At 37.5% G+C, this 20,411-nt stretch overlaps 5 protein-coding genes across 11 annotated transcripts; 3 read left to right on the top strand and 2 right to left on the bottom strand.

Moving 5' to 3' along the window:
* Positions 1-128: 128 nt before the first annotated feature.
* On the bottom strand, positions 129-3,937 carry LOC103325274 (dihydroceramide fatty acyl 2-hydroxylase FAH1-like). 2 transcript variants are annotated; one of them, XM_008227430.2, is made up of 7 exons: positions 3,614-3,937; positions 2,386-2,455; positions 1,783-1,875; positions 1,474-1,670; positions 1,212-1,317; positions 687-833; positions 129-491 (listed from the first exon to the last, which is right to left on the bottom strand). In XM_008227430.2, exons 1-7 carry the CDS (start codon positions 3,865-3,867, stop codon positions 372-374), a joined length of 987 nt encoding a protein of 328 aa, XP_008225652.2. In that variant the 5' UTR covers positions 3,868-3,937; the 3' UTR covers positions 129-371. The 2 variants fall into 2 exon arrangements, with proteins under 2 accessions (XP_008225652.2, XP_008225651.2); XM_008227429.2 differs by having other exon boundaries at positions 2,386-2,452.
* A 3,478-nt stretch (positions 3,938-7,415) lies between these two features.
* LOC103325273 (putative germin-like protein 2-1) lies at positions 7,416-8,262 on the top strand. Its single transcript, XM_008227427.2, has 2 exons — positions 7,416-7,530; positions 7,663-8,262. Exons 1-2 carry the CDS (start codon positions 7,416-7,418, stop codon positions 8,199-8,201), a joined length of 654 nt encoding a protein of 217 aa, XP_008225649.2. The 3' UTR covers positions 8,202-8,262.
* Positions 8,263-10,889: 2,627 nt separating this feature from the next.
* Positions 10,890-11,760, top strand: LOC148918567 (putative germin-like protein 2-1). 3 transcript variants are annotated; one of them, XM_089048387.1, is made up of 2 exons: positions 10,890-11,004; positions 11,127-11,760. In XM_089048387.1, exons 1-2 carry the CDS (start codon positions 10,890-10,892, stop codon positions 11,663-11,665), a joined length of 654 nt encoding a protein of 217 aa, XP_088904513.1. In that variant the 3' UTR covers positions 11,666-11,760. The 3 variants fall into 3 exon arrangements, with proteins under 3 accessions (XP_088904513.1, XP_088904515.1, XP_088904514.1); XM_089048389.1 differs by having other exon boundaries at positions 10,892-10,985; positions 11,174-11,760; XM_089048388.1 differs by having other exon boundaries at positions 10,892-11,004; positions 11,136-11,760.
* Positions 11,761-14,628: 2,868 nt separating this feature from the next.
* On the top strand, positions 14,629-15,505 carry LOC103325272 (putative germin-like protein 2-1). The gene is made up of 2 exons (XM_008227426.3): positions 14,629-14,826; positions 14,967-15,505. Exons 1-2 carry the CDS (start codon positions 14,712-14,714, stop codon positions 15,503-15,505), a joined length of 654 nt encoding a protein of 217 aa, XP_008225648.2. The 5' UTR covers positions 14,629-14,711.
* A 474-nt stretch (positions 15,506-15,979) lies between these two features.
* LOC103325271 (uncharacterized) lies at positions 15,980-19,710 on the bottom strand. Of its 4 annotated transcripts, none has more exons than XM_089047890.1 (4): positions 17,829-19,710; positions 17,611-17,697; positions 16,772-16,979; positions 15,980-16,191 (listed from the first exon to the last, which is right to left on the bottom strand). In XM_089047890.1, exon 1 carries the CDS (start codon positions 19,517-19,519, stop codon positions 17,960-17,962), a length of 1,560 nt encoding a protein of 519 aa, XP_088904016.1. In that variant the 5' UTR covers positions 19,520-19,710; the 3' UTR covers positions 15,980-16,191; positions 16,772-16,979; positions 17,611-17,697; positions 17,829-17,959. The 4 variants fall into 4 exon arrangements, with proteins under 4 accessions (XP_088904016.1, XP_088904017.1, XP_088904014.1 ...); XM_089047891.1 differs by having other exon boundaries at positions 16,772-16,876; XM_089047888.1 differs by having other exon boundaries at positions 15,980-16,979.
* Between the last annotated feature and the right edge of the window lie 701 nt (positions 19,711-20,411).

Here is a 20,411-nt window from a genome sequence, read left to right as displayed (position 1 = left end):
TATTATAACATCAGGACTAATAACATTAACATTCTCGACGCTATCGAAAAAAAAAAGTCAACAAAAAAGACATACAAGATTCATACTAGGGAATTGACATGCAAGAAAACTTAAAGGCTAAGGCAATATAGACAACTGGGAGAAGTCTGCTCCCATAAACAACCAACGAATCCAAGGACAGTCAACGTTGTTAATTTATACATTACAGCACCACAAAAAATTGACACCTTCATCCATGACATGCCACCCACAAGACATAAATAATTTATGCGTACAACAAATTTAGGAGACAGCAAAAATAAAGAATATTAATGTTGAATTCCCTTTCACTTGCTTTTCCTAACCAATGCCACCTGCTAACCCTTGCAAAATTATCTGTCCATTTTGGCTGCTTTTGATTGAGGAAGTGTTCCAAACACCCGGTCCCATATACTTGAAGTTATTCCAAAGCCTTTATCTTGGATCCTGAAGTGATGATTCAAGTGGTATTTCTACAAAAACAAGCAAACATCAGCTCATTCTTGTTGGCATTCACCAATTCCCGTATAACAGAAATTTTTCTGCTGTTCTTTCTGATGCTCTACTTTACAAGATTTATAGTTCCTGATCTGGACTACAAAGAAAACGTAGTTTTGGGTCTAATAGGTAAAATATCCTGCAAGCATGAAACCTGTACTGATATTTACCTTCAGGTTTCGGGGTACGTCACTTGATGGCTGACCATGATGGAGATAGTAATGGGTACAATCATACATCACATAACCCAATAAACCACCTCCAAACAAAGCAGGAGTGACAGAAGGAATGGAAATCAGCTTCACCAAGTTCCAGAACTGGCAACAATTGACCAAAGAGTTACGACTGGTAATGATTTTGTTTTCTTACAAATATGACTGGAAAGGACAATTCTACAATCACACAACAAAGATTAATACCTAGACAAATTTAAATCATAGTAATAATAATAATGTCCAAGTAAACCTCCCAATCACAGTAAAGTAATCTTAATACTGAGAACAGTAACTGAGCTATCCTATCTAATCAAATTCAAGGCAATGTATCATGGCTGTACAACGTGTAATTGTGTTTTCCATTTAAAAAATAATGAATTTGACGGCTCAAAATCAGTAACCATAGCCACAAGTGTATTCTTAAGAAAAACATAGCGACCATGTGGCAAGACAATAAGTGATATGAAAGAAAAGACATACTGGAACGCATAAAACAGCTGTTGCAGCTGGAGGGAAAACAAGTCGCAGGCCATCCATTGGGTGCTTATGGTGGCAGCCATGAAGAAGATAATGTACGGTGTTCCCCCTGAACAATCTCAACAAAACTAGCGCATTAGTCTCGAAGATTTTCCAAATATGTGTATAAGTGAACAAATACATAAACACGGAGAGGGAGAGATACGATAAAGATAGATACATAAAGAGAGAGAGAGAGAGAGAGAGAGAGATACAAGAAACACACCAGTAGCTCTTTGTTTCAATGTGGAAAAGAAAGCGGTGCAACGTGTATTCAAGCAATGTCCACACGAAAACGCCAGCGAAAACCATCAGAGCTATTTCAGGAAATCCATGGCCCATCCGTACAGACATGGAGATAGAATAGAACACGACTGGCAGCCATATGACAGGAACTGCCCACCACACTGTGCGGGTCAAGAACTATTTCAAGTAGTACAAATGAGTCAGAACTGGAGATCCAAATTCTCAAGAAAAAAAATCTAGATGCATGTGCAACCATATCCGTAGTATGAACAAAAGGAGCAGGAAGTACCTCCCAAAATTCATTTTCAAAAAATCGAGGGCCTTCCTTGCAGACAATCGGCTGGTGAACCCACTCCTGGTATGCTTCTCCAAGATGGCCAACCTGTGAAAAATTGTCAAAGGGTAAAATTTACAGTAAAACCAATTACAACACATCAAATACAATAAATTGAGCAGGTAGAGGTAGAGCACTCTGCTCAAAGATTAATGAAAGTGGAAAAAGTAATTCTAAAACTAAAATGCAATTCTTGTTCTGAACTACCAAAAAAGGAAAATGAGGAGCCAATTAAAGTGGTAAGGAAGTGCCAAACAAGTACTTTAGAGTGAAACAAAGTTATTGAAATTCTTCAGGACAGTTAAGAAAGTTTTTCTATAAACTGGGCTATTGTTTAACAAATGTCTTTTTACTTATTCTTCTTTACACACAACCCGCTATTGCAGAAATCTAGAAAGATGGTGCTGTCAAAATCTATGAGCCCCGAGATCAAACTTGAAATATATATGTGACAATGTAGTCATTTAAGTCCATCAAATGCAGTGACCCAATGCATATATTCGACTCCCATGAAAGGATATATAAAATAAAATGAAACATTTGACAATGTAACCTTACCTGGAATACGAGGGCTTTATTCAAATCAACTTTGAAGTCCTGCGCAACCATCTTCTCACGTACAACACTGCTGGAGAAACATGCACATAAAAGACAGATTAGGCAAGGAACAACTTTTATTTTACATCTGGAATTTGGAAAATGTCAAGGATTACAGAGAATGACTCTTATAATATTAACCCACTCCAACTTCTTCTCAATCATTCTGTAAAGTTTTCTGATGCAGATCTATTGGGGATAAGAACCAAAGGGATCTAAGGACACAGTTGATATAAGGATTCAGAAATTACAAAGAAGAACTTTGTAACATGTGATAACTTAGTATCTAAAAATAATGTCAGTAATTGACCTAAAGTTCAAGTCTTCTTTGTTTGGGAACCTCCTAGCACTGGCTACTGTAAACTCAATGTTGATGGATCTAGGCGTATGGCCTCTGGCTTAGTCTTATGGACTGACAAGGTCAAGTTAGAATAAAGTTCTCTTACACCTTCCTCAAATAACCGACCCTGATTGAAAACTAGTACCTGTCTAAAGGCCACAAGTATTTCTTTCCAAATTATCAAAAGTGAAAATTATGAAGGTGAAGCAGTTACCAGCACCACAAGCAAAATTGGATTTCAGTAGTGAATTCAACACATTAAATGACCATGACACGTGATAGTTATACTTTTAAGCTTAAGACTCATTTCTAAGACTCACATTTTCAACAAATCAATTTTAACATGCATCAATGAGGGAAAAAAAAGTTTGAAAATTCTTGAGAAAAAAGCGTCCTTCCAGTTTCAAAGCGAGCCACGTTATTCATAACATAATTCAGAAAGAAAATTTCCCCTAAAATGCCTCAAATGAAACTAATTAATTCATAAAGATCCAATTTTTTCTTGTTCTTTTTTACAATGAATCAAAACAAGTAAAAGAGCTGAAAAAACCCCAGATAATCTCTCTCTAAAAATTCCCGTAGAACAGAGTCTCAAGACTGATGCTTAAGTCTCAAAACTCATGCTTCTTCCCCTCAACCCCATAATTTAGCATTAGCATCATGAAATCAAAAGCCACACTGTTGAATAAAAAAAAACCCCACAATGCGCGTACCAGAGTCACTTCCAAAACCCACAAATCAAACCCGAAAAGCCACAATCTTCCAAAGAAAAACACGAAAAAACAACAAACCCAGATCTACAAATTGCACAAAAACCACTGACATCAGAAAAGAGAGCCAATAGATAACCTCTTAAGAAACGGTGGTCGGATCCAATGGAAGAGAACAACAAAATACGAATACCCTAGTTCCTCTGACTCTTTCGTTTGCCACGAACCACCAACACCACCACTGGAACAAGTTTCAGCGTTTAGGGTCAAGTGGTGCAGTGGCAGAGGAATTTGAGTCTCTTTTTCTTTCTCCGTGTTTGTGGAAAAATCAAGTCGAACTGGTAAAGATTTAAGAGACGGAACGATCTGGGCCGTCGGTTTTTGTATGGGCATCAAAGAATCAAGCCAGCGATCCTCACGTTGGATTCCAAGTCTCTAACGGTGGCCAGTCTGGAACTTTTCAAGTTCTTTATTTTTATCATTAAGAATTTGAATTAGAATTAGAATTACAGCTTGGGCCCGGCAGTTGGGCTAACCTGGCATGTAGAAGCTCAGAGGGTAATGGTTGGGTGCGAGTTTGTTTTTGTCAATGGATCTGAGAAGACTGTTAGGTCAAACGATTTGCGGGTCCCATTTGGTCAACTTTATTAAAGAGCACATCTGAAAAGAATAAAATTAAGAGACTTTTAATTGTATTAATCTCATAATTGGGGTGGATTATGTCTACACTGATTATTTCTATGTAATTATCACATTGAGACATATATACCTAAAATCGATAACACATGTATATTTCAAGAAAGTTAAGGGAAACAAAATGCGAAACAAATTATACAACTAGCCAGCAAGGCTTGATTGCTAGTTATTAAAATAGTAGCAAGAAAATCAATGTGATGTGATACAACCAATAAAAGGCTTAAATTAAGCTATGTAGCAAGGAAATCCATGTGACTATTATGTGAGCCATGCGATGAAGCCAGACAGCCAGCAAGGCTTGCTTGCTAGTTACTGGTTTTCTGGATCGGCAGTTTTTCCTTGGTGGAAAGAAGTGTTCCAAAACCAGTGTCCCATAAGGAGGAGGTGACCCCAAATCCCTTACTTTGAATTCTGAAGTGATGTTTCAAGTGATTTCTCTGTCAAACATAAACATAAGTGTTTGTCAAGGCATAGAAATGCAGATAATCCTGAAAAATAGATGATAGATTGACAGAAAGGGAGAAGAAGAGAGGATCAGAAAAATAATAAAACCGTCTCCAAGAATTGTTACTCTCATAATTTGGTCAAATAATACATGTACAATTTTATTTGTACTTGTTTCATTATGTATCTTACTACCTATGATATAAAGAGAAAACAAAGGTAATATAGTTGGTATCCAATCAAATTCACTTTTAGCAGTTGCCATGCCAGCCATCAAATTTGATTCCACCACCCATACCATATGCCCGAGGAGCTCCCTGCATCAACGTGGATGTTCATATGAAATTAAATAATTCTTGAAAGAAAATTAATTTGGAGTTGTTATCCCTTTTACTTGTGTTCATTTAAATATTTTTGATACTTTCTTTTGTATTTCTTTCTTTTTTCTAATCTAGGATGGTTTGACATTTCTTTTTGGTCAAAGTACGTGTATAATCCCTGTAGTTTTCACAAAGTTCAACTTTAATCATGTATTTTCAATTGCATGGGATTTGGTGTTTGTAGTTTGAAATTGTTCTAATTCAAGGGCATCCGTTAATTTCTTGTATAAGAGCATCACGTGAACAACACATATGGGAGGACAAAACTTACGGATTTCATATAAGATTAAGGGTGTCAAATGGAAAAGGAAATCGTTTTTGGACACCATTTCATATTCCATTCACAATAGCACCCAAAAAAAACACACACACACACATTTTGGTTATGCCAAGCCGGCTAATGCTTTTCTTATGTGTTTGCTTTGGACTACTTGAGACAAATTTTGCTTCACAGTTGAGACAATTGGCTGGAGAGAATCGAACTTTGGACGGAAAAATCAAAGATCAAGTTTGGAATGTAAGTTGCATTGCATCATTTGCTTCTGTATATCAACTACATTTAAATAGGAAGCTTTCTGCTGCTTTCTTTCACAACGTTTTTTTACTCTTAATTTCAGGCTGATCTCATCAACATGTTGGTTTCCCACATCTTCTTTATCTTCTTCTTGATCTTCTTCGTTTTCGTTCCTAATTAAACGGAAATGAAAATGGCAAGAATAGATGAAAATGGAAAATTTGGTAACCATATGCCATGTTCACCACCAACATTAGCTTTGAGTCTTTGACAATCTGATAAGAAATCTGGCTCATTGAGAAAGTTCTTCAGTGTGGAAAACTCTGGTGCTATATCAAAGTTTACTACAATGGCTTCCAAGAGCACAAGGATATGTAAAAAATTTGGCAGACCACAGAAATCAATTGTGGATGAGTTGCAACAAATAGTTAGGACATTTATATTTTTGTAAGTGAGACAAGGGCACTGTTTAAGTTTCCTTTATAGAGTGCCAGAAAATTCGTTTTCGATTAGCATAAATTATTTGAATAGATTTTCTTCATCTTCTTCACAATACAATACCTCAGTTTAATCTCGGTCTCTTATTTCTACATGAGTTCTATGTATATGGTCCATTGAATTCAAGCTGGCAAAGCAAAATCCACGCAGTAGAAGTTTCTCCATTGATTTGCAGCATATATAGAACTGTAGAAGTTTGGTATGGCTTGTCCAATCTTTCAATTGTAGAACACAATATAATAATTGAACACTAATTTTAAATCTGAAAAATAAGAAGAATTGGTTTCAATTGGAAAAAGAAAAAAAATTGAGTTTTGTTTTATAATTTTGTATCCCAATAGACAGCCGGTCATGCTTATAACGCAGAAATCTTATTAGGTCAGATTTCTAACAAAATGTTTCCTAAAATTCTCTGGCAAAATGCCTTGTTCCTCATTTATATTGATCAGCTTTGCAGCCTTACCTTGGCAGACCTTTGAACTTTTCATTTCAAGAGAATTTGATCATCGTTTTCTTTATAGCCTCTAGCCACTGCACCATATTGTAAATAAATAACGTGTCAGATGGTGTTAAGTTTATGTTAGCACGTTCGAAAGGAGCTGATATAAAGGCATTGAGCATAGAGATACAACTAGAAAATTCTCTCTGACTAATATTTGATCTCCTTTACGGATGCATTCCTATCTTCACACTGTGACATTAGGCTCTTGGGGAGAAGAAAGTATGCTGGCAATGTCAATTGCTTACTGAGAATCTGCTAATGAGTGCTTGTTCACAGAGAGGTTCATAAGTCCAGCAATATCTTGTAACTTATAATCTCCTCTGCACAACTGTTCCATACCAATAGCATCTTTAGCATTTGCTGAAGAGGACTCCACTGCCCAATTGGTTCTCCAGATGAAATAATTGCAGGGCTTGTGCAGACAACTAAAAACATATGCCTTTTTAATTATTAGTTATTATTATATGGTTTCAGAATTTCTGTAAGCTGCTTCTGAATCCTACTTTTCTTGATATGGTTTTGTTATTGATTTTGAAAGTTTATTTTATTGTTACAAAATTAAATCGGACCGGTTAATTTAGCAGGATACTTTGTCTTGATATGTTTAACATATGCAGAATGAGTATTTACTCAAATCACAAGGAATAGAAAATCAATGAAGGAACAATTCTTTGAACAATTTATAGCTTAAGTGTACGTTCAAGAGACTTATCCAGTGTCTATAATGCAGGGCCGGCATAGCTTTTTCTATTATATATTTGTTCTTCATTCAGAATCAGAACCATAACCACCTTCTCTATAAATAACCAAGCTTCTACTTCAGTTGCTTCACATCTCTCTCCCTCTCTCTCAATCCTTTCCATTTCTCAATCCTTTCCATTTCCCATCCCATAGAAGAAGGTGAACGATGGCAAACCAAATGTTGGTATTGACTACTTTGCTAGCCATGACATGTGCTCTGGTCTTTGCTTTTGAGCCTAGTCCTTTGCAAGATTTCTGCGTTGCTGACACTACTAGCTCAGGTTCGTATCGAAATTACAGGTTTATGTATGCTTTAATTGCATTTTGAAAAATATGTATCTTTCTTCTTCTTCCTACTTGATCGTACAATGACTTTATGTGCTTGTGTTATCAATTGAACTTGTGCATCACAGCAACAAGAGTGAATGGGCTACCTTGCTTGGACTCCAAGCTAGCACAGGCTGAGCACTTCTTCTTCAGCGGACTTCACATCCCTGGCAACACCTCAAACCCTGTTGGAGGAAAAGTCACCCCAGTCAATGTGGTTCAAATTCCAGGACTCAACACACTCGGCATCTCTCTGGCTCGCATCGACTATGCACCCTGGGGTGTTATCCCTCCCCACACTCATCCGCGTGCCACAGAGATTTTGACCGTCCTAGAAGGCAGCCTCTATGTTGGCTTTGTGACCTCAAACCCTGACAACAAGCTCATCTCAAAGGTCCTTTACAAGGGTGATGTGTTTGTGTTCCCTGTTGGGCTAGTTCACTTCCAGCAGAATGTCGGCAATGGAAATGCCATATCACTCTCTTCACTGAGCAGCCAAAACCCTGGAGTCAACACCATTGCTAATGCTGTTTTTGGAGCCAATCCTTCCATTCCAGATGATGTTTTGGCCAAGTCTTTCCAGGTGGACAAGTCCGTAATTAGCAGTCTTCAAGCAAAGTTTTAGATGTTTTCCCTGGAAAATAGTTTCTCATATTTCATATTATCCCTCTGTTTATTCTTGTGAATTTGCATCTTGTGAGCTGGATTTGTAGAAGCAGAAGTGTGTATTAAGTCTCCATGAAATCGAATTATTTTGTATGAAATTCTTTGATATCAATTCATATCTGAATTCCCCTTAGTGAAAATATGTCTAAGAAGCACTTGGTCATGACTTTTTAAAAGAAAAATATCTACCTGGATATTTTTTGAAAAAACACCTTAAAATTGGGTTTTGGTTGAAATTTTCTGCCACAGTTTTCCAACAAAGCCAACGCAACATAGACCCGGCAATCTATGTGATACAAGACGCAGGGGAAAAGGAAAAATTTGTTAGCCTTGTATTTGAAAACAGCATTACTCCAGCATTTCATCTTCCAATTTTAGACAATAAGATCAGCAAATTCTTAGGCTAACAATAAGTTGTTCTCACTCCCTTGAATAACAAATAATAAATAAATTGTTCTTTAATAATATTTCACTTACAACCCACTAACCAAAGCATGAAACAAGCACATTTGTGTTATGGGATTCACTTTACTTTCTGATGAAGGCAAGAACCTCTGCGTCCTGCATTTGTTTCTTAGCAGGACCTACCTGCATTTTTAACAACCCAAGAAGTGAGATTTCAGGACCAAAAAACAAGAAATAAGAGATGAATATGTGTTTATATAAACAGATACACTTGAATGTTTTTAAACTCAACAACGTCTATCAAGAGTCAGAAATTAGTGGCTGCAACTGGTTTTCATAACTTATGATAAGAAGGCATTGTTTTATGGAATTTAATGGTTCATGCATTCACTAAGACATGGTCTTTAAACAATGCATGGAGAATTTCTTGGATATTAAGAATGCATATAACAGATATGATGGGAGCATATGTCATAACTCTGTTACTCTACCCAGCATGCTAGGAAGTTAAACATACAAGATGGACGTCTCCTCAGTATATCATCTGCAGCATTGTCTGTTTTTGTATATGAGTTTCATCTGTGCAATTCCTGGATGCAGAGCACCTCTGAACACCACTGATAGCGTTAGCGTTAACTTCAGAGCCTCAGTTAGTGATAGCAACAACTTCTAGGTGAATAGTTTGTTGTGTGTGCGCGCGTATGTGTGCTTGTGTATTATCTACAATCTACAGCAGTGGGACAAGATATATTGCGGGGAAGAGCACTAATCTACAAGTACGTGAAGTGTGGGAATTCGGGGAATGAAAGTGAAGTTAATAGAGGCTGGCAATTACTTAATGAGATGGTGGGAAGTTACCCCATGCTTAATAAAGGCTGCACTGCGGAGAAGGGTTCTCATATCAGGAAATGTGTTGAGATTGAGAGTATAGGAACTGATGCTTTGTTCTTGAGTTCGTATGAATCCATGTCTGTCTCTACTTTACACTGTCCGGAGTTTCGTCCAGATTCCATATACATCATTGATCATGGGTATACATTTGTGCTACTCTACTCCGGAAATGGGAACATTGCTGGTCAAAGTGCAGGGGGCAAATTACTTGGATTTTGCCCACTATAGTATGAGGAGATGGTTTCACTTTTCTTCTCTACTTTTTCATGTGATAAATTATTAAGCCCTATTCTCATTCCTCAAATGTTCGATTGGAACAGCAATTGTAATCTCATTTTGAGCTCTTTCATTTTGTTCTTATTTGGGAATTGAGATGGTATCATGGTAAGCATGCACGTACTCTCAGTTTGTGGCACTTCATTGTCAAATAAAAATCAATCATCAAATTTAAGATTTGCCACAGGACCAATGGATACAGCAAAGTGGAGAAAAACATAAAAAGGGTAATTTCCTAATCCAGATTCCAGATAGAGAAAATACACTAAATAATGGCTATGCATACATCACATAGTTCATACATCTATCTATGGTGGACCTTTGAACCTTTCATTTCAAAAGAATTTGATCATCATTTTTTCTGTAGCCTCTAGCCACCGCGCCATATGAAATAAATAATTCATGCTTTGAATTTGCCTTCGGAAGGAGTAGGCATTCATAGAGATGAAGATATATTTCATTACTTTACGATCATCCTTTTCACACTGTGACTTAGTCTTAAGGAGAAGCTGGCCAGAATCTGCAAGTGGATAGAGACACAGCGAAATATAACTTATAATCTCACCATATATCAGCTTTTGCCGGAGCAAGGCATGTGCAAACAAACAAAAATAGATGCCTTATTATTATATGGTTTCAAAATTCTGTAAGCTGCTTCTGAATTTTACTTTTCATGGTTTGTTATTGATTTTTATAGTTTATTTTATTATTACAAAATTAAATTGGACCCAGTTAATTTAGCAGGATACTTTGTCTTGATATGTTTAACATATGCAGAATGAGCATTTACTCAAATCACAAGGAATAGAAAATTAATGAAGGAACAATTCTTAGCTTAAGTGTACGTTCAGTAGACTTATCCAGTGTCTATAATGCAGGGCCGGCATAGCTTTGTCTATTATATCTTTGTTCTTCATTCAGAATCATAACCAAATTACTACTACCTTCTCTATAAATAACCAAGTTTGTATTCAATTGCTTCACATCTCTCCCCCTCTCTCTCAATCCTTTCCGTTTCTCATTTCCAAGAACTTCACTCAAAATCCCATCCCATAGAAGAAGGTGAAAAACTAAGATGGCAAACCAAATGTTGCTATTGACTACTTTGCTAGCCGTGACATGTGCTCTGGTCATTGCTTTTGAGCCTAGTCCTTTGCAAGATTTCTGCGTTGCTGACACTACTAGCTCAGGTTTGGATTGAAATTACCGGTTTATGTATGCTTTAATTTGCATTTTGAAAGATAAGTATCCTTCTTCTTATTCCTATTTAATTTTATGTGTTTGTGTTGTCAATTGAACTTGTGCATCACAGCAACAAGAGTGAATGGGCTACCTTGCTTGGACTCCAAGCTAGCACAGGCTGAGCATTTCTTCTTCAGTGGACTTCACATCCCAGGCGACACCTCAAACCCTGTTGGTGGGAAAGTCACCCCGGTCAATGTGGTTCAAATTCCAGGACTCAACACACTCGGCATCTCTCTGGCTCGCATCGACTATGCACCCTGGGGCGTTATTCCTCCCCACACTCATCCGCGTGCCACAGAGATTTTGACCGTCCTAGAAGGCAGCCTCTATGTTGGCTTTGTGACCTCAAACCCTGACAACAAGCTCATCTCAAAGGTCCTTTACAAGGGTGATGTGTTTGTGTTCCCAGTTGGGCTAGTTCACTTCCAGCAGAATGTCGGCAATGGAAATGCCATATCACTCTCTTCATTGAGCAGCCAAAACCCCGGAGTCAACACCATTGCTAATGCTGTTTTTGGAGCCAATCCTTCCATTCCAGATGATGTTTTGGCCAAGTCTTTCCAGGTGGACAAGTCCGTAATTAGCAGTCTTCAGGCAAAGTTTTAGATGTTTTCCCTGGAAAATAGTTTCTCATATTTCATATTATCCCTCTGTTTATTCTTGTGAATTTGCATCTTGTGTGCTGGATTTGTAGAAGCAGAAGTGTGTATTAAGTCTCCATGAAATCGAATTATTTTGTATGAAATTCTTTGATATCAATTCATATCTGAATTCCCCTTAGTGAAAATATGTCTAAGAAGCACTTGGTCATGACTTTTTAAAAGAAAAATATCTACCTGGATATTTTTTGAAAAAACACCTTAAAATTGGGTTTTGGTTGAAATTTTCTGCCACAGTTTTCCAACAAAGCCAACGCAACATAGACCCGGCAATCTGTGTGATACAAGACGCAGGGGAAAAGGAAAAATTTGTTAGCCTTGTATTTGAAAACAGCATTACTCCAGCATTTCATCTTCCAATTTTAGACAATAAGATCAGCAAATTCTTAGGCTAACAATAAGTTGTAACTTACTCACACTCATGGATATTTTTTGGAAAATCAAGTAAAAGAAAAAACACCTTAAAATTGGGTTTTGGTTGACATTTTCTGCCACAGTTTTGCAACGAAGCCAACGCAACATAGACCCAGCAATCCGTGTGATACAAGACGCAGGGGAAAATGAAAAATTTGGTAGCCTTGTATTTGAAAACTGTATTACTCCAGCTATAATTTCTTCAATCCAACTATAAACCTAGCATTTCATCTTCCAATTTTAGACAATAATATCAGCAAATTCTTAGGCTAACGATAAGTTGTTACTTACTCACACTCATGGCCAGAGTTTTTTCCACTCCCTTGAATAACAAATAATAAATAAATTGTTCTTTAATAATATTTCACTTCCAACCCACTAACCAAAGCATGAAACAAGCACATTTGTGTTATGGGATTCACTTTACTTTCTGATGAAGGCAAGAACCTCTGAGCCCTGCATTTGTTTCTTAGCAGGACCTACCTGCATTTCTAACAACCCAAGAAGTGAGATTTCAGGACCAAAAAACAAGAAATAAGAGATGAATATGTGTTTATATAAACAGATACACTTGAATGTTTTTAAACTCAACAATGTCTATCAAGAGTCAGAAATTAGTGGCTGCAACTGGTTTTCATAACTTATGATATGAAGGCATTGTTTTATGGAATTTAATGGTTCATGCATTCACTAAGACATGGTCTTTAAACAATGTCTGGAGAATTTCTTGGATATTAAGAATGCATATAACAGATATGATGAGAGCTTATGTTATAACTCTGTTAATGTACTACCCAGCATGCTAGGAAGTTAAAACATACAAGATGGAACATCTCCTCAGTATATCATCTGCAGCATTGTCTGCTTTTTGTATATGAGTTTCACCTGTGCAATTCCTGGATGCAGAACACCTCTGAACACCACTGATAGTGTTAGCGTTAACTTCATCGCATCAGCTAGTGATAGCAACAACTTCCAGGTGAATATTTTGTTCTGTGTGTGCAAGTGTGCGTGCTTGTGTATTATCTACAATCTACAGCAGTAGGACAAGATATATTGCTGGAAAGAGCACTAATCTACAAGTACGTGAAGTGTGGGAGTTCGGAGAATGAAAGTGAAGTTAATAGAGGCTGGCAATTACTTAATGAGATGGTGGGAAGTTACCCCATGCTTAATAAAGGCTGCACTGCAGGAGAAGGGTTCTCATATCAGGAAATGTGTTGAGATTGAGAGTATAGGAACTGATGCTTTGTTCTTGAGTTCGTATGAATCCATGTCTGTCTCTACTTTACACTTTCCAGAGTTTCATCCAGATTCCATATACATCATTGATCATGGATATACATTTGTGCTAATCTACTCCAGAAATGGGAACATTGCTGGTCAAAGCTTCAACTGCGGTACAGGGATCGAATTACTTGGATTTTGCCCAATATGGTATGAGGAGATGGTTTCACTTTTCTTCTCTACTTTTCCATGTGATAAATTATTAAGCTCTATTCTCATTCCTCTAATGTTCGTTTGGAACAGCAATTGTAATCTCATTTTGAGCTCTTTCATTTTGTTCTTATTTGGGAATTGAGATGGTATCATGGTAAGCATGCATGTACTCTCAGTCTCAGTTTGTGGCACTTCATTGTCAAATAAAAATCAATCATCAAATTTCAGATTTGCCACAGGACCAATGAATACACCAAAGTGGAGAAAAACATTAAAAAGGGTAATTTCCTAGTCCGGATTCCAGATGGAGAAAACACACTAAATAATGGCTATGCATACATCACATAGTTCATACATCTATCTATCGATGAGGAATCGGTGGACCTTTGAACCTTTCATTTCAAAAGAATTTGATCATCATTTTTTCTGTAGCCTCTAGCCACCGCACCATATGAAATAAATAATTCATGGTTTGAATTTGCCTTCGGAAGGAGTAGGCATTCATAGAGATGAAGATATATTTCATTACTTTACTATCATCCTTTTCACACTGTGACTTAGTCTTGAGGAGAAGCTGGCCAGAATCTGCAAGTGGATAGAGACATGGGCAATATAACTTATAATCTCACCATATATCAGCTTTTGCCGGAGCAAGGCATGTGCAAACAAACAAAAATAGATGCCTTGTTATTATATGGTTTCAGAATTCTGTAAGCTGCTTCTGAATCTTACTTTTCATTGTTTGTTATTGATTTTTAAAGTTTATTTTATTATTACAAAATTAAATTGGACCCGGTTAATTTAGCAGGATACTTTGTCTTGATACATTTAAAATATGCAGAATGAGCATTTACTCAAATCACAAGGAATAGAAAATTAATGAAGGAACAATTCTTAGCTTAAGTGGACGTTCAAGAGACTTATCCAGTGTCTATAATGCAGGGCCGGCATAGCTTTGTCTATTATATCTTTGTTCTTCATTCAGAATCATAACCAAATTACTACTACCTTCTCTATAAATAACCAAGTTTGTATTCAATTGCTTCACATCTCTCTCCCTCTCTCTCAATCCTTTCCGTTTCTCATTTCCAAGAACTTCACTTAAAATCCCATCCCATAGAAGAAGGTGAAAAATTAAGATGGCAAACCAAATGTTGCTATTGACTACTTTGCTAGCCGTGACATGTGCTCTGGTCATTGCTTTTGAGCCTAGTCCTTTGCAAGATTTCTGCGTTGCTGACACTACTAGCTCAGGTTTGGATCGAAATTACCGGTTTATGTATGCTTTAATTTGCATTTTGAAAAATAAGTATCCTTCTTCTTCTTCCTACTTGATTTTACAATGACTTTAATTTTATGTGTTTTGTGTTGTCAATTGAACTTGTGCATCACAGCAACAAGAGTGAATGGGCTACCTTGCTTGGACTCCAAGCTAGCACAGGCTGAGCATTTCTTCTTCAGTGGACTTCACATCCCAGGCAACACCTCAAACCCTGTTGGTGGGAAAGTCACCCCTGTCAATGTGGTTCAAATTCCAGGACTCAACACACTCGGCATCTCTCTGGCTCGCATCGACTATGCACCCTGGGGCGTTATCCCTCCCCACACTCATCCGCGTGCCACAGAGATTTTGACCGTCCTAGAAGGCAGCCTCTATGTTGGCTTTGTGACCTCAAACCCTGACAACAAGCTCATCTCAAAGGTCCTTTACAAGGGTGATGTGTTTGTGTTCCCAGTTGGGCTAGTTCACTTCCAGCAGAATGTCGGCAATGGAAATGCCATATCACTCTCTTCATTGAGCAGCCAAAACCCCGGAGTCAACACCATTGCTAATGCTGTTTTTGGAGCCAATCCTTCCATTCCAGATGATGTTTTGGCCAAGTCTTTCCAGGTGGACAAGTCCGTAATTAGCAGTCTTCAGGCAAAGTTTTAGATGTTTTCCCTGGAAAATAGTTTCTCATATTTCATATTATCCCTCTGTTTATTATTGTGAATTTGCATCTTGTGAGCTGGATTTGTAGAAGTGTGAATTAAAATCTCCATGAAATCGAATGGTTTTATGAAATTCTTTGATATCAATCTTGAAACATATCTGAATGCCCCTAAGTGAAAACATTCTCCCAGAAGTAATTTTTCATTAATTTTTATTTTATGGAAAAAAAAAAAAAAACTACCTGCACATTAAAAAAATAAAGTCAAAAAAAAAACCCTGAATATTGGGTTTTCGTAGAAATTTTCTGCCACAGTTTTCCAACGAAGACAACGCAATAGACCCGGCAATCCGTGTGGTTCAAGACATTTGGACAGAGAAAAATTTGTTAGCCTTGTATTTGAAAACAGCAGTAATCCAACTACAAACCAGCAAATTCATAGGCTAACAAGAAGTTGTTACTTACTCACACACTCATGGCCAGAATTTTTCTTCCTCCCTTGAATAACAAATAATAAATAAACTGTTCTTTTATATATTTCACTTACAACCCACATACCAAATCATGAAATAGGCACATTTGCGTTATGGAATCCATGAATAGAACTCTACAAATGTTTTCATTATTGTGTTTCCCTTTACTTCCTGATGAAGGCAAGAACCTTTGTGCCCTAGACCTGCCTGCATTTCTAACAACCTAAGAAGTGAGATTTTAGGACCGAAAAACAGGACATAAGAGATAGATATATGTGTTTGTGTGTGTATACACACACTTGAATGTTTTTAAACTCAACAGAATTTAGTGGCTATAACTGGTTTTCATAACTTGCTTATGATTTGAAAGGCATTGTTTCATGGAATTTAATGGTTCATGCATTCACTAAGACAAGGTCTTTAAACAAGGTTTCGAGATTTTCTTGGATATTAAGAATGCATGTAACAGATATGATGAGAGCAGATGTTTTAACCCTGTTACTCTACCCCGCATGCTTGCATCCTCTGCTAGGAAGTTAAACCTGGACGATGGACCATCTCCTCAATATATCATCTACAACATTGTCTGTGTTTGTGTGTGCAATGACTGGGATGCACAACACCACTGATAGCATTAGCGTTAGCTTCATAGCTCAGTTAGTGATATCAACAACTTCTAGGTGAATGTGTTCGTGTGTGTGTAGTGCTCTACAAGTACCTGAAGCATGGAGTTTGGAGAATGCAAAATGAAGTCAATAGAGGCTGCAAATTGTTTATGAGATGGTGGGAAGTTACCCCATGCTGTCTAGTTGATCTTCTGTGCAGAGCAGGGTTCGCATGTCAGGAAATGGAGTTCATAAGAGCATGCTTATCTTCCTTAGAAAAGACTCACAGATTAATCTGATTGAGAAGTAGGTGGCAAAACAAAATAAAGAGGTCAGGTACTCAAACTCATTGAGCTCATGCCCTGTTATCAACTTCTGTGGAAAGGCAGCTCAATAAACTGCGAATTGCAGAAACAAGAAACAAGAATCATCAAAAAAATGCAGAAATCAGTCACCAATGTAGTGTTATCATAAGAAAGGAATTGATGACAACATGGAAAGTGAGCAGCTAAATCAATATCTAAAGAATGGAATGAAAGACCACAGCAAATGGTACTAAATTAAAGAAGGTGGAGAATAGATCCAAGGTTTTTGAGAAGCTTCCAAATGCTGGGTCCCTGTTATTTTATTGTTTTCTTTTTAACCAATTAGATTACAAGTGCCTTGACATAAAGCATAAAGAAGAATTTCCAAATAGAACTGCAGAAATTAGAATAAAAGGTCGATACATTATTAAAAGCACTCAATGATGAGTTTTGATAGGTAAATCCATTGTCAACATTCCTGTTCAATAGAAGATAATGATTGTGTGAATCCCGTGATTGTATTTGAACAGGTGATCAACTATAAACGCGGTCGTCTTCTAGTATCATCATTTCTTTTTCTCACACTAACACTACTTAATTGCATTCAACTTTTCCAATCTTCTTCTAAAAGATTTCAACCTAATTAAAAGTTTCAATTTAGACTTCAGAAAATAAGAAAAAATGAGGATGATTTGAAAAAATTAAGCTCATTGAAGTTTCTCACCATCTGTGTAACAAAGTCGCTCAATACTTTCGGAGCAACTTTTGGGGCAAACGAGTGTCTTCTGGCCAGTATTTTCTGCACCCCAGTCTACAGCAGAACAACAGATATAATGAAAAAATGATTTGGCTATCACAAATAAACGAAATCAATACAAGGAAACAAGAACTATGTACTATTGATTTGTATGTGTAACAATTTTACAGTTTTGAGTACAACACCTCAAGCTGGGTATCCAACGAAAAGGTTGGAATTTCTATCACACTGAGCTTTCACATTCAGACTACAATTCGAGACTTGAATTCAAGAACCCTATATCTGAAGGAACATCACTATAACAACCACATATATTCTAACTTGAGACTGGGACAGAACACCGGCATATTTTTACCGATCTCCTCAGGCTTCCAGCCAACTTCGGCATAAAGCAGCTAGTGATTGTAAGCATCAGGGCTACAATCCGACCTCCGAAAAGTCCAGCAAGAACAATTAGAAAGAGAACCAGATACCCTAAATTCCCTTCTCTTCCCTTCCTTTCAACAATCAAGGGTGTTTCTCCCCCAGCCAATGATCCTTCGCCAAGATCAGAAACTCCATCAAATCCTTGGATTTCACTTTTCTCTTCTGCAGAAAACACTGACATGTTTTCGCTTTCCTGTTCCTCTTGTTTCACATCTTTATGGTCTTCATGTTCTTCACATCCCTCTACCTTATCATCTCCCATGTGACAAGAAACTTCACTGCTTAGGAGAGGCTCCAGCTCCGGTTCATTTTGCTTACCCTTTCTGCGCAACTTCTTAGGCACAAATTTCTTGATAAGTTTTGATTTAATGTTAGAATTTTTGCCACCCTTACTCTTCTTATCTGCTATAAATTCACCTCCATCTTCACCACCCTCCACTACCTTTATCTTCTTATAATCCTTACCAAGCAACTCAACCAAAGTTCTTTCACCGACTGCCTTTTCTGCACCCACTCTTCTCTTATCCACCACCGTCCTCTTCTGATAATCCATACCAAGCAACTCAACCAAAGTTTTATCACCAACATCTCTCTTATCCACGACCCTCTCCTTCTCATAATCTGCACCAAGTAAAGCAATCAAAGGTCTGTCTCCACCAGTTTCATCAACACACACACTTCCCTTCTTGTTAGACTCAACAATCTGAATCTCTCCAATAGCAGAGTCTGAATCACTCGTAGCATCAACCAATTCAAACACAACATCCCCAGTATTTTCACATACAATCACCCCCTTCAAATCCTCACTCTCATGAAAACCATTCAGAAACAATAAAAATGAAGACGCCCTCTGAGCCATGTTTTGCAAAACAGATTTCGCTTTCGAGCATGGTTTGAAGAAACAGGCCAAGTGCTTACCCGCGTATTCAAGAAACAGAAGCAGAAAAGCAGACAATGTGACCCCAACAGCGAGCTTCTTGGTACTCAAAGCCAAAACCACCACCGCGAACATCTTCAACACCGCCAGCAAAACCGCTCTCCAATTCCCACCGACGCATTGCTCATCATCAACAACAATCCGACTCTCAACTTGAGTCTCACCCAAAACCCGAAACTCACCAGCTTCAACACCGCGATCACCTTCTTCCCGGCTCAAATTCTTGACCTTTGGTGAACTGGGTTGCACCAAAATCCCGAAATTGCCCGAACCCAGTTCACAATTCGCCGTGATCCGATCGTTGACCTGGTCAGCCGACCTGTTATTCTTCTTCCTGTTCTTGTTCTTTTTCGACGGCTTTTTCAAGTGATCGCGGTTCTTGACGAAGAGGTCGACGAGGGAGGTCGGAAAACCAGTCTGGACCACGAGTGAACCGCCCCGTTTCGGTGATTGGAGATCGGCGACGAATTGGGAAATTCGGTTCACCCGCATCTTCTTCCACGGAAGCGGCATGGTCAGTGAAAATTTGGGAACAAAAAAACAGAGCTTAAGAATTGGTTTCCAGAGGAAACTCAATTTCTTATTTAGATGTGAGGAAAAAAGGACTTTACTTTGGCTTTATTTTATAGCAGTCCGTCGTCCCTGTTTCTGAAAAAGAATTGAATTTTAATGTTAACAATTTAAAAATTAATAAAAAAAATTCAGAAAAGGGTTTGCGAAAGTGAGAGGAAATTATGAGCAGAGTAGGGTAGTTGAAAGTTGAAAGGTTGAAACTTTGAACGCGGTGCGGCTTCTTATGAGTGGGGAAGAGAGAGAGAGAGACTTGGAAATTCCTTTTCTGTCTTTTCTGTTTCTGCGTTTCGGGAATTTTATTTTGTTTTGTTTTGTTTTGTTTTGATCGTGGCTCTGTGGAAAATGGGATTGAATCCCCCAAATAATAAAAAGCTCTCGGTCGGTGACATTTCTGTTCCCGTCTTCATTTTTCAGTTAAAAATTTTGGTTTTCTGTTTTCCTTTGGGTAAAAGAGAAGAGTGAGGATGGGATCAATAAGAAAGAGAACTACAACAAACAAAACGGTTTCAAAATTGATTTTAGTTTTCATTGTAAAAATTATATGTATTTGTTATGTTGAATTGCAGTGAACCGTTAATTTAGTTATTTATTTGATCATAAACTTAAATTCTTAAAGTTCGATTATATACAAATGTTCGATTTGGAACCTTCATATTTATAGTGAACATTCACTTTAATAAGTAAGTCCACTGGGCGGTTTGAATAAAAAGCTCATTGTAGTGATTTTTTCTAAGTCATAGTTAGATTGAAGTTCTCTATCACCCCTTTTAATTTATGTTCACAATCTAATCATACTCCCAAAACCCGCTCCCCAACGTTGCTTATAGTGCTT

Source organism: Prunus mume, linkage group LG3, assembly GCF_029339155.1.
Source record: "Prunus mume cultivar Tortuosa linkage group LG3, ASM2933915v1, whole genome shotgun sequence".
NCBI classification, from domain to species: Eukaryota; Viridiplantae; Streptophyta; class Magnoliopsida; order Rosales; family Rosaceae; genus Prunus; species Prunus mume.
This window is presented reverse-complemented; position numbering and strand designations above follow the sequence as displayed.